Below are 14238 nucleotides of genomic sequence, written 5' to 3'. Positions count from 1 at the left end.
TTCCTAGAGATGCTGCCTGGCCTGCTGCGTACACCAGCAACTTTGATGTGTGTTGATCTGCAGTCTGTTTTGTTAGATTTCCAGAATGTAAGCCAGGGTTGGCAGTGCAACCAGGGCCGGTGTCCAGACTGTGGGCTGGGTATGTGGCCGGAGATGGCATTGAGATGTGTAACTCCAGGGGCGAGAGCTTGGAGATTTGTGGCCAAAGCCAAGGCCTAGTGTGCATATATATTTATTGACGTTTAAAGATTCCAGATTGTTTCATGTCACTTCTGGTACACAAGTGTAACGGAGAACAAAGTAACTGTTATTCCAGATCTAATGCAGTGCGAAAAAAAGCACAAAAGATTAAGAACACAGTAATTAATTAAAAAAAAACACAATAAATAGAAATACAGAAGAGTTCTTAAGTACATAGATTGTATGCCCATAAAGGTTCTCTGGAAAATTTATTATGTTGTTATTTAACGTACAAATTAGTGAAATAAATCATATTTATCAGAGTAACTTTCTGTAGTCAAGAAAATCTACCTTGTCCTCCTTCCCCTCACCCCACCTTTTTATACTGGTGGTCTCCTCCTTCTGCTCCAGTCCTGATGAAAGGTCTCAGCCTGAAAAGTTGCCTGCTTAATCATATTCATAGATGCTGCTTGAACTGCTGAGTTTCTCCAGCATTTTGTGTGGCTACTCTGGATTTCCAGCATCTGCAGAATCTCATGTTTAAGAAAATCTACTTGCCTGGCACAACCAAAGTCAAAAGAGTGCTAACAGGCCCTCTATTGAACATACTCAGTGAATCAGTGAATCAGTGAATTTAGTAGTTGCTCATGTTTGAATTGTATGAGCAGGGGGGTTCAGTCTTCTACTGAATTTACAAAGGGAGCAATGAATTTATTCTTAAAATTCTAACCATCAGTACAAACTCCACAACAATAAAGAAACTTTTAAAATGATACTGCAGTAAGGAAGACCAACTAAAAGTATTGAACATGAGCACCATCTTTTAAGGCTTAGAAAAATGGAAAGATGAAAACTGAACATGAATGCCATATGATCTGGTTGTAGTTTCAGTGATACAGAATTTCAAGACCTGTGCCCGGCTGGAAGCACGAGAAGAGTTTATTCAACATTGTAATGGTTTCTCTGGCTGAGGGCATCCACACTACTAGTTATTTATTCTTTTTTTTTCTTCTTCTACCAGATTCTATGATCTTTATTTCAGGGCTTACAATCCTGGATCATATTTGGTGCTTTCCAATTCCAAAATTGTTCCAGGTGCAGAAAACCCACAAAATCATCTTTAATATTCCTTGATGGTTCAGTCAGTGAGTGTTAAAAGATTATTCATTTCAAGGAATGTCGTAATTGAGTAGAAAACAGTATATAATTGAATGCAATCAAAGAGGAAATTCAGAGCAGAAGACCTTGGATGTTGGAATCATAACTACGATAAATACTTGTAAGATGCCAGAATTAGACGTGCAGGAATCCCAGAGAATAATGGAGTAGAGGGGCAAACCCAAGGAAAGAATTTGAGCTATGAAGATATTTTACAAGTTCAAGCATTTTTATTCTGAGATCCTTGTAATAAACCTGCCCTATCACTTCAGATTTGCTTGCCTGCATAAACACACATATCCCATGTTACAGTAAAACAAAGCATTTGGACTTGTTCTCATTTCTTTCTTTTATCCTTGTGTTCCTGCTTCACATTCTCTTTTTTTTTGATTAGGTGGCAGAGCAAGAGAACTCCTGATCACATTTTCCAAAAGTTAATATGAATTCATTTTACTGCTCTTCTAATTCATTTCTGTCACTCTTCTCTCCCCCCCACCCCCCAAGGTTCCTCTTGCTGTTTCCACATTCCATTCAATCTCATATTCCTTTTTGGTCTCCTTTGCTTCCCACCACCTCTTCACTCCCTTCCACTTTGCATACCCCAGTATTCGTGCCCCTCACTCCTTTGTTTTCTTCCGTATCATTCCTTTGAGCTTGAGACTCAGTTCACTTGCCCCTTTAAGTTTATTGGTATGGTGGCTGGAGTGGAAGGAGAAGTGAGCAAATGTGGAAGGAAAAGCAAGTGAATAGATGGGTGACTGAGAGTACAACAATTTGTAATTGCAATACTAAGTAGATAGGTATTACTAAAAGAAAAAAGAGAGGTTCTTATTTTTTGAAGATTTGGTATAGAATTCTTAATATTCAAATAATTAATCCTTTTAGGTTTTGCAACTTCCCATTATTAATAATTTCAGTTAGCCCTGGTTATTGAACTTCTTCAGTAATATGAAAGTAACTAACTTCTCAAATCTGAACCAAAATTCAGGGTTTGATTGCCTGGAGATGTAGTTGTTTTGTGAATTTTCTCTATAAAGTGTTAAGATAAATTTGATACAGATTCTGACATAAGGTAATGATCATAAGAATGTAAATATTAACTCTGTTTTTCTCTCCACAGTTGCTGCATAGTCTGTTGAGTAATTAGTGTATTTTCTTTTATTATTTCAGGTTCCTAGCATCTACACTATAATCATATTCTTTGATGTCCAAGAAACTAGTAAACTAAATTTGGTCTGAAACCAAAATAGGAATTATTAATCAGAAAGAAAACGCTCATCAAAATGGTGTGAGATTTCATTTTTGCAGTCATTAGAAATTAGGATTTTCCAACTTTGCCATTGTTTCAGTAGATGTAGTTTGAAAAATTTTACCCTCATGTTCAGTTGTTTATCACTGAAACTATTTCCTTGCTGATCATGCTTTTCAGCAATTTTGTTGATTGATAAACCTTTCAGTTTCCACTTGCTCGATGCAGTTTAATTAATTCAGATTTGGTTAAAGCAATACCATTGTGGTTTTGTCTTCTGCGCAGGTGTGGGCCAGTCTGAGTTTGCAGTAGCCGACATGGTGGATATCTTTGTACTGTTTATTTCCCCAGCAGGGGGAGATGAACTTCAGGTGAGATAGAAACTACTTTTTTATCGCCAGATCTTTTTTAATGCATTGCTCCTTGACTTGTGAAATTAAAGAATAAATAGAAACAGCATATGATATGATTTTCTTAAGATTTTCTTTAAGAAGATCATTCTGTGTGGCTTTTCATTTTTATAGAGGGTAAAAAAGCCCTTGAGTTGCAAAATAGTATTGAAATTATGATTAAGATAAAAGATGTGGTGCAAGTGTGCAGTGATGATTTGCAGCATGTTGCTTGTATTTAAGCTTATAGGATCCAGTGCAGATTGGCACACTGGATCGGAAATTGGCTTGGCAACAGGAGGCAGAGGAAATGGAGGATCGTTTGTGTTTGGAAGCCTTCAATCTGTGTTGCGCCACAGGAGTTGGTGATTGGACCTTGCTATTTGTTATATAATACAAACAATTAGTTACAAATGTAGGAGATATGATTTGCAAGTGACAGATGACATGAAAGTTGTTGGTGTTCATAGTGAGGAAAATAATATTAGGCTAAAAGATGATATTGATCATTTGGTAAGATGGGCAGTGCAATAGCGGATGGAATTTAATTCTAATAAATGCAAGTTAATGCATTTTGGGAGGACTAATAATAATATACCAAGGAAAATTGAAGAACAGAGGAACCTTGGCGTACAAGTCCAAATATTTTTGAATATGACACATGGTAAATAAATTGGCAAAGAATACTTGTTTTTATTAGCCAGAGCAAGAATATAAGAGCATAGAACAACTTCATTAAATATTGATTGGCATACAGCTGGTACTATGTACAATCTGGCTATCACTCTATAGACAGTATATGATTGCAGTGAAGTGTGGACAGAGGACATTGACCAGGATTTTGCTCAATAGAAAGCTTCATTTACAAGAAGAAATTGGGTTTGCTCTCCTTGGAGTGGAGAAGGCTGAGGGGGATATAGAAAATCACAATGGGCTTAAATAGGGTAGAGATTAACAAACTTTTCCTTTCAGCAGAAGTATCTAATATTGGAGAGCATGGATTTAGGGTAAAGGGTAGAAGGTTTAAAGGAGATCTGAGGAGGATTTTTTCTCTCATCCAGGGGTTGGTACTAATTTGGAATACACTGTTTCAGTGAGTTGAGAGTTTGCTCAGTTGAGAAGTAGCTGAATAAGCACTTAGATTGTATAGTTCTGATAACTGGCAAAGAATAGGTGGATATGGTCATTGTGGACATGTTTAGCAGAAGTTTCTGTCAGTTCTGTATTATTCTGTGATTCTTTCTAATGATTTCTTATCCTCTGATTTTATAGTAATCTTTGTCCTGCATGCTCATTCTTTTTTGTATTTATGCTGAGTGCTAAATGCCTTTAAAGACTTTTCTGATTTTTTAAAAATTGCTGCCTGGTCAAGTTAATTTTTTTTTCTATTTTAATTATATAGCCAAAAACTAAATCTTAGATTTTAAAGAAATAGCTTTGAAATTGAGAGAAGTTGGATGTATTAAGTATATAATTATTTATCGATCCTATGTTGATTTCTATTTAAACATTCTATCTTTCTATAAGCAGTTATGCTCCTACCAAGGAAGTATTTTCTTCATGTGTTTATCTGTTAAGTCTAAATCAGTGACCCACAGTCCAGTATTCTAATTTATCGAAGTGCATACTCTTCAGCAAAAGCCACCTGTATTGAATTGAATTGACTTTTTTACTTACATCCTTCAGATACATGAGGAGTAAAAATCTTTATATTACGTCTCTGTTCAAATGTGCAATGTGCAATTATAATAATTTATAACAAATATTATGTACAACAGGATAGTCAATATAATATAGAAATACAGTAGCGTCAGCTTGAATTAAGCAGTCTGATGGCCAGGTGGAAGAAGCTGTCCCAGAGCTTTAATGCTGCAATGCCATTTCCCGGATGTAGCAGCTGGAACAGTTTGTGGTTGGGGTGATTCAGGTCTCCAATGATCCTTCGGGCCCTTTTTACACACCTGTCTTTGTAAATGTCCTGAATAGTGGGAAGTTCACGTCTACAGATGTGCTGGAATGTCCACACCACTCTCTGCAGAGACATAGAAACATAGAAAATAGGTGCAGGTGTAGGCCATTCGGCCCTTCGAGCCTGCACCGCCATTTATTATGATCATGGCTGATCATCCAACTCAGAACCCCGCCCCAGCCTTCCCTCCATACCCCCGATCCCCGTAGCCACAAGGGCCATATCTAACTCCCTCTTAAATATAGCCAATGAACTGGCCTCAACTGTTTCCTGTGGCAGAGAATTCCACAGATTCACCACCCTCTGTGTGAAGAAGTTTTTCCTAATCTCGGTCCTAAAAGGCTTCCCCTTTATCCTCAGACTGTGACCCCTTGTTCTGGACTTTCCAACATCGGGAACAATCTTCCTGCATCTAGCCTGTCCAATCCCTTTAGAATTTTATACGTTTCAATCAGATCCCCCCTCAATCTTCTAAATTCCAACGAGTACAAGCCCAGTTCATCCAGTCTTTCTTCATATGAAAGTCCTGCCATCCCAGGAATCAATCTGGTGAACCTACTTTGTACTCCCTCTATGGCAAGGATGTCTTTCCTCAGATTAGGGGACCAAAACTGCACACAATACTCCAGGTGTGGTCTCACCAGGGCCTTGTACAACTGCAGTAGTACCTCCCTGCTCCTGTACTCGAATCCTCTCGCTATAAATGCCAGCATACCATTCGCCTTTTTCACCGCCTGCTGTACCTGCATGCTCACTTTCAATGACTGGTGTATAATGACACCCAGGTCTCGTTGCACCTCCCCTTTTCCTAATCGGCCACCATTCAGATAATAATCTGTCTTCCTATTTTTGCCACCAAAGTGGATAACCTCACATTTATCCACATTAAATTGCATCTGCCATGAATTTGCCCACTCACCCAACCTATCCAAGTCACTCTGCATCCTCTTAGCATCCTCCTCACAGCTAACACTGCCACCCAGCTTCGTGTCATCTGCAAACTTGGAGATGCTGCATTTAATTCCCTCATCCAGGTCATTAATATATATTGTAAACAACTGGGGTCCCAGCACTGAGCCTTGCGGTACCCCACTAGTCACCGCCTGCCATTCTGAAAAGGTCCCGTTTATTCCCACTCTTTGCTTCCTGTCTGCTAACCAATTCTCCACCCACACCAATACCTTACCCCCAATACCGTGTGCTTTAAGTTTGCACACTAATCTCCTGTGTGGGACCTTGTCAAAAGCCTTTTGAAAATCCAAATATACCACATCCACTGGTTCTCCCCTATCCACTCTACTAGTTACATCCTCAAAAAATTCTATGAGATTCGTCAGACATGATTTTCCTTTCACAAATCCATGCTGACTTTGTCCGATGATTTCACCGCTTTCCAAATGTGCTGTTAACACATCCTTGATAACTGACTCCGGCAGTTTCCCCACCACTGACGTTAGGCTAACCGGTCTATAATTCCCCGGTTTCTCTCTCCCTCCTTTTTTAAAAAGTGGGGTTACATTAAGTGGAAGTAGTTTCCATACCAGGCAGTGATACAGCCAGTCAGGATGCTCTCAATTGTGCCCCTGTAGAAAGTTCTTAGAATTTTGGGGGGGCCATACCAACTTCAGAGGTGAAAGAGGTGCTGCTGTGCCCTTTTCACCACACAGCCGATATGTACAGACTATGTGAGATCCTCGGTGATGTTTATGTTGAGGAACTTTAAACTGTTCACCCTCTCAACCCTAGATCCATTGATGTCAGTGGGGTTAGCCTGTCTCAATTCCTTCTTTAGTCCACAGCCACTGTGTCAGGGTGATGACTTCCTCTCTGTAGGCTGCCTCGTTATTATTTGAGATTTGCCAATCAGTGTGGTGTTGTCAGCTGTATAATTGTTAGGAGAGGAAACAAGGATCTTTTTTCTCTGTTTTCTTAATTTATAATTCTTTCACTTCATGGCAACTTTGTTGCGCACTGTGGATTCTTTCAGCCAAATAGATTATAGATTCATAGAGTGCAGTGGCAAGTCTGTTGACTCACCAAGTCCATGCTGATCATCAAGTACCTGTTTATACTAATCCTATAGCAATTTAGTTTTCCTCATCTCCATTAGTTCCTCCCCGATTCTACCACTGACTTACATGCAATAATTAACTACTGACATGCACTTCTGGGATGTGGAAGGAAATGGGAGCACACAGGGGAAGCCCAAGTAGTCAGAGGGAAACCCATACAAACTCCACGTCGTGCAGGAAATCTGGATCAAACCCAAGCCACTGCTGGTCTGAGGCAGCAGCTCTACTGGATGTATTAGTTTTAACCAATGTAGAGTAGTCAATAGCCAAGATTATCACCTCTTCCGTGAAAGGGAAACTGGCTTGCAGCAGAAAATTAAGAAAATAAAAGATTGAAATTTGAAATTAATCTCCACTGTTTCTTTAAATTCATGTGCTGACCATGAGGACGAAACTGGTGTTTGGTTATGTGTAATTTTGATGCCAACTTAAAATGAACACTGGGATTCCCAAATACCTTTTATAAGTTTCCACAGTAACTTGCAGGAAAGGATTTAAAAATGTAGACAATATTATTTTAAATTTACACAGATTTCATGAGATGATTTTTTTTCTTCTTTAGGGAATTAAACGTGGTATAATAGAGATGGCAGATTTAGTTGTTGTAACAAAATCTGATGGAGATCTCCTTGTTCCTGCACGAAAAATACAAACCGAATATAGAAGTGCTTTAAAATTGCTTCATAAGCAGTCCAAGATCTGGAAGCCAAAGGTATGTATAAATTATGGATGATGCATAGCTTACAAAATGAATTCCTTAGCTTGATGTTAGTCTTATACCAGTACTATTAATGGCAGGAGAAGGAAACATACATACATTTCTTCAATTTAAGGCTTATTTAAAGCAAATACAGGTTTGAGTATTACAGATCCAAAATTTGAAAATCTGAATTTTTTTTGATCACTGACATGACATCACATATAGAAAATTACACAAGGGACTGGGTAGATTCCCAGGTCTCTGCACTTCACAGACAGTTCTGAGAAATGACCTGACATCAGTATTGTGCAAAAGTCTTAGGCACGTGTATATAGATATGGTGTCTTAAGACTCTTGCATGGTATTATATTTCTCAACATGGAGTGGAGAGCAAGTCCATAACCCTGGTGGGAGAAAATGATGTTGGGAATGGTGAGGGTGGGATCCCGCAGGGTGTGGTACAGATGGCAGAGAAGGAGTGCCGGGGCAGGGGGTTGTCTGGGTGCAGACACATGTGGGTCTGAGTCACCAGGCAAAGTCATTTGATTTCAAGCAGTTAGTTTATTGATCATTACAGAATGTCTCTCTGGTGCTTCCCACTCCCTCCCTTCTCTTTTCCCTTTTCCCCAACCATGATTCCCCTCTCCCTGCCCCTTTCCCACTTTCAGTCCACAAAAGAAACCCATATCAGAACCGGGTTTATCATCACTCACATATGTCATGAAACTTGGATTTTTTTTTTTGTGGCAGCAGTTCACTGCAGTACATAAAATTACTACAGTACTGTGTAGAGGTCTTAGGCACCCTAGCTTTATATATGTGACTAAGACATTTGCATAGTACTGTAGTAATGAACAGAAGTTAATGAAAAATATGAAAACACTGAATAAAGTGAAAAATAAAGATCTCAAAAGGGATTTGTCAGCATCGGAGTGAACATATGCCACTTAATGATATGCTAATGAAATAGGTAAAGATTTATCATGAAGAACTGAAAATTGAAGGTAATTGTGAATATCTAGCAGAAAAGACATGACATTAAATTTTATAGATTTAAAAAAAATTAAAGATAAAGATGTCTGCTGATCACAAGGCAGCTGAGAAAATCATTGAGTTTGTGAAGATTGTCCGGATGAAAATCTTAACACCAGAGCAAGTCTACAATGCTGATTGTTTTTATACCTTACATAAAATCTGAAAAAAATGTAAAATATTAATACAGTGAACTGTAGTAATCAAAACATGACATTGTCGGCAGAGACTGAAAGCCTGCTGTTGTTTGTTGTTGTTCAACAGCTGGTTCAGGTATTCTCCCAATGCTACCATACTACTTTTGGTACCCTGTACACATTATATTAATGGTGTGAAATAATTTTTACTTTAAGTACATGTGTGATGATCAAGTATAAGACAATGTTGCTTACTGGTAGCACATCCGTTTGTAAATTCAGAGTTGGAAATGATGGTGATCTGAAGCTATCTCATTATATATTCCAAAATCTGAAAAATCCAAAATCCTGAAACACTTCCAGCCCCAAGCATTTTGCATAAGGGGTATTCAAACTATACCAGTATGTCCGGACTCTCCACAGTGCAGAGGCAGTTCTTAAGTAAGTGGTCAGCCATTGTCAAAATTGAAATACTTTGTGAAGTAGAAAGGAGAAGGTAGCTGGATTGGAAATAGTTGGGAATACTGGAGGCATGGGTACAAATACGGCTGCTGTGAACGTAACTATGGAGCATCCACTGAAAGAAAGGAAATCCTACCCAAACAAAGCAAGTGCAGATAGCCTGGAGCTACTTCCAATCCCATGGAAGCAAGTTGTTCACAGTTTACTTTATACTCATAATTGGTATTTGAAAGAATGGATGCCATTCATTGTTCTTACTCTCTCCAACAATATCTTCAGCCTCACAACTGTGAAATTATGTGCACAATGTTCACTTCCATTTCCCATTCAAAGCAATTTTTTTCCCAGAATGCGATCTTGAATTTAGTCTAGATTAGATTATTACATAGGTTTTTTTTATCATGAAGATTCTTGCCCAAAGTTCTAGAAAGAAACCTTATAAAGACTTCATTTATAAACCGAAGTACTATCCAAAGATCAATCTAGCGATTGAAAGGCAGACTGATGTTCTGAACCAGGCACTATAACCATTGAAAAGTTTGAGGAAGTTATGAACTGGACAGGTATAACTACATTTAATGGCCACTTTATTAGGTACACCTGTACAACTACTCATTAATGCAAATACCTAAGTATCTAATCATGTGGCAGCACGGTCAAGACGTTTAATTGCTGTTTAAGCTAGACATCAGAATGGGAAAGAAATGTGATCTAAGTGACTTTGATGGTGTAATGATTGTTGCTGCCTAATGAGATGGTTTGAGTATCTCAGAAACTGGTGATCTCCTGGAATTTTCATAGTCTCTAGAGTTTACAGGGAATGGTGCAAAAAATAAAAAAAACATCCAGTAGCAATAGTTCTGTAGGCAAAAATGCCTTGTTACTGAGAGAGGTCAAAGGAGAATGGCCATATTGGTTCAAGCTGACAGGAAGGCGACAGGGACTCAAATAACCATGTGTTTCAACAGTGATGTGCAGAAAGACACCCCTCAACACACAACACATTGAACCTTGAAGTGGATGGGCTATAGCAGCAGAAGACCACACTGCGTTGCACTCCTATACCTAATAAAGTGGCCAGCTAGTGTAGACTGTAATCCATTTAGGTCTGTTCTTTTTGAATACTTGTACATCTATGTAATTTGATCTTGGGTTCACCACACATTAACAATGTTTGCAAAACCAAAATTTGTGTTTTGTTCTAAAAATATCATTTTTACTCTTGATTAACTCAAATAACTGTTGTCTGGGTCCTAAATTTCTGCTTTTTGTATAAAGTCAGGCTAATAAATTAAGTTGTTCATTTATTTTAAAAGCTTCCAATATCAACCTAGCAAGGTTTATGAAATGAAAAAAAAATGTGATGACTAAGACATTTTTGTTTCCTATTTCTTTACTCTTATTTCAGTTGGACCAATACAGTTTATTAGCCTTCAATAATTTGTAAGAATGAGGGTGCAGGCAGTAGGTTGTGTGCTGGTCTATCCTCTGCATTGTAAAATACTAACCTCGGCTTAATTCGTACTTCCCTTCTCTTAGTAAAGCAGAATCCCTTTGTATCTATTCATCAGCCAAACCCTAACACTTTTTTTTTCATTTAAACATCCTATGAACATCAAAAACCTCTTTTCTTTCTGCTCATAGACTTAACATGAATGTGGAAAGTCTACAGAGATGTATCTTTGTCTCCTGTTTTAACAGCCGAGAAGCCAGTAAAGGGTTATAGCAGAGAATACTCCCTTTCCGTTCTCACGGAATTTTAGAGTTGTAAGCCCAATTTTTTTTCAGTCCTCTTTTTTTCTAGTACCAGAGTACATCTGTAAAATGACATACAGTTATCCCACAAAGGCAAAGGAGACACTTGCAGAGTTAATAATATAAACACAATGAGAAAATAAATATCAACATGCAAAAAAGTTCATCACATCCAACCGAGTAGGATGAAAAGACTAATGATTTATAGAAAATTAAAGAGAAGTTGTAAAATAGTTAAGAAAATAAATGTTTTTGTAGAGACCAGTATTGTAGTCTAGGAACAGACAGCTAAAAAACTCAATGTTAGAAATCTGAAATAAAAATACATAATACTAGAAGTACTTGAAAAATATAAGTTCCAGAGAAGGGAGTATAGACCAAGATAGGTTGAATGGAACACATTATTTATAATTCTGGAATCTTCATCCTCTTTTATTACCACCCCATGCTTCAGGTGTCTTCTTTTATTTTACTACCATAGATGAAGATTAGTTTTATTTGAAAATATTATATAACTATAATAAAATTTTTTACTTTCCAACCTGCAAAGTCATGCTATTTCAGTATTTACCTGATGGTATGGATTTGGATTTACAGTTGGTAACATATTAAGTTTGAATGTTACTTTATTTGAGATGTTGTCAAACATTCACAAATGTTTGCACTTTCCAAAAACTTGTTTTTTTTCATTCACATAGCTGTCTAGAAGAACAATCCATTTGTGAGCCAAGTTTATACTTTTTCTTTCTTTTTTAGGTGATGCGTGTGTCTTCAAAATATGGAGAAGGGTTTACTGAACTTTGGGAGAAAATAGCAGAATTCCACAACACAGTAGTTGCGAGTGGTGACTTGCAAATAAAAAGACAAAATCAGCAAAAGGTGTGGATGTGGAACATGATCCAAGCGAATATCACTGAGCACTTCTGTAATCACCCAGCTGTCAAGAATCAAATTCCCAGTTTAGAAGATAAAGTCGTCAGTGGTGATCTGACTCCTGGACTAGCTGCAGATATTCTTCTGAGGACATTTTTATCAAAGGAATAAATACTATAGTTGTTGTAAATACTGATTGCCTATTGATTATATATTTTCAGAAGCATCATATTTGCAGTGGTAATTTCTACTCATTCAAAGAGTAGTGAAAAACCTTCCTGGGTAACTTATTGGAATTTTTATGTTGCACATCTTTATAAAGATTTTTTGTATTTCCATCACTCACAAATTTAAATAATCTATTGTATTCATACAGAATATTTCTTGGACAAGCGTGGAAAATTTTTTGGTTTCTGTGCTGAGTCACCATGATTGTATTTTAATTTTTCTTCATTTCAACATTGTGCTAAGGAAAGACATCCTTGCCATAGAGGGAGTACAAAGAAGGTTCACCAGATTGATTCCTGGGATGGTAGGACTTTCATATGAAGAAAGACTGGATGAACTAGGCTTGTACTCGCTGGAATTTAGAAGATTGAGGGGGGATCTGATTGAAACGTATAAAATCCTAAAGGGATTGGACAGGCTAGATGCAGGAAGATTGTTCCCGATGTTGGGGAAGTCCAGAACGAGGGGTCACAGTTTGAGGATAAGGGGGAAGCCTTTTAGGGCTGAGATTAGGAAAAACTTCTTCACACAGAGAGTGGTGAATCTGTGGAATTCTCTGCCACAGGAAACAGTTGAGTCCAGTTCATTGGCTATATTTAAGAGGGAGTTAGATATGGCCCTTGTGGCTACGGGGATCAGGGGGTATGGAGGGAAGGCTGGTGCAGGGTTCTGAGTTGGATGATCAGCCATGATCATAATAAATGGTGGTGCAGGCTCGAAGGGCCGAATGGCCTACTCCTGCACCTATTTTCTATGTTTCTATGTTGAACTATAAATTGTATAAAACTAGTTTCCAAAAAATAGTATCTTTATAAATGTAGAGTTTTAGTATATTACAATAAACTTGCATACAGAATGTTAAGAAAAGATATTTTAGGTGAATTTAGTTTTTTATGTATGTATTAAGAAAATAGTATTTGGGAATGATGTCTCCCTACAACTTTTTGAAATGCTTTGCAAGATTCTCTACTGCTGATGTCAGTTTATCTGCCTTCCACCCCAGATATATTAAATCCTGTAGAATAGTATTTAGGATGAACCTTAAGCGAAGTGCTTTCTATCATATGATTTAATTTTGTCAACTTTTACCTAGGGAAAAAGGAGCATTTATTTCACTTGTAAAACATCAGCATTAGGTTTATTTTATTGGTTGAAGTGACAGTCATTTTGGAGCTTGTACATCATTTTATCAGTTGTCATTCTTATGACATAATATAAAAAGACTAATTTTTGATATTTTTTGTGTGACGAATTTGAAGCGACAATTACACTATTTCCACTTCATTGGGTACACCTGTACACCTGCTTGTTAATGCAAGTATCTATCAGCCAATTATGTGGCAGAAACTGAATGCGTAAAAGCATGCAGACATGTCCAGAGGTTCAGTTGTTGTTTAAACCAAACATCAGAATGGGAAGAAATGCAATCTAGGTGACTTTGACTGTGGAATGATTGTTGGGCTGATTTGAGTATCTCAGCAGCTGCTGGTTTGCACAGAATCTAGAATGGTGCAAAAAAAAAAAGCTTGTGGGCAAAAATATATTGTTGATAAGAGAGGTCAGAGGAGAATGGCCAGACTGGTTCAAGCTGACAGGAAGGCAACAGTAACTCAGATAATCATGAGTTATAACACTGGTGCACAGAAGAGCAACTCTGAATACATAATATGTCAAACCTTAAAGTGAATGGGCTGCAGCAACAGAAGACCATGAACATACAGTTGAAGTCAGAAGTTTATATATACCTTAGCCAAATACACTTAAACTCAGTTTTTCACAATTCCTGACATTTCATCCCAGAAATCATTCCCTGTCTTAGATCAGTTAGGATCACTATTTTAAGAATGTGAAATGTTAGAATAATAGTAGAGAGAATGATTTATTTCAGTTTATATTTCTTTCATCACTTTCCCAGTGGGTCAGAAGTTTACATACACTTTGTTAGTGTCACGTACCCCATGATGGGTTAAAGAACCAGCAGAAATGGAAAACACTTTGGAGTCCAGTATTGCTATTAACTAATAGCATTTATTA

At 37.6% G+C, this 14238-nt stretch overlaps 1 protein-coding gene across 1 annotated transcript in view; it reads left to right on the top strand.

Moving 5' to 3' along the window:
• mmaa (metabolism of cobalamin associated A) overlaps positions 1-13889 on the top strand; it is a 46237-nt gene extending 32348 nt beyond the window's left edge. The window contains exons 4-6 of the mRNA XM_072256025.1: positions 2873-2958; positions 7580-7729; positions 11860-13889. Coding sequence (XP_072112126.1) covers positions 2873-2958; positions 7580-7729; positions 11860-12147 — 524 coding nt within the window. The 3' untranslated portion in view covers positions 12148-13889. The remainder of the gene's footprint in view (positions 1-2872; positions 2959-7579; positions 7730-11859) is intronic.
• The last annotated feature ends 349 nt before the right edge of the window (positions 13890-14238 follow it).

Source organism: Mobula birostris, chromosome 4, assembly GCF_030028105.1.
Source record: "Mobula birostris isolate sMobBir1 chromosome 4, sMobBir1.hap1, whole genome shotgun sequence".
NCBI lineage: Eukaryota > Metazoa > Chordata > Chondrichthyes > Myliobatiformes > Myliobatidae > Mobula > Mobula birostris.
This window is presented reverse-complemented; position numbering and strand designations above follow the sequence as displayed.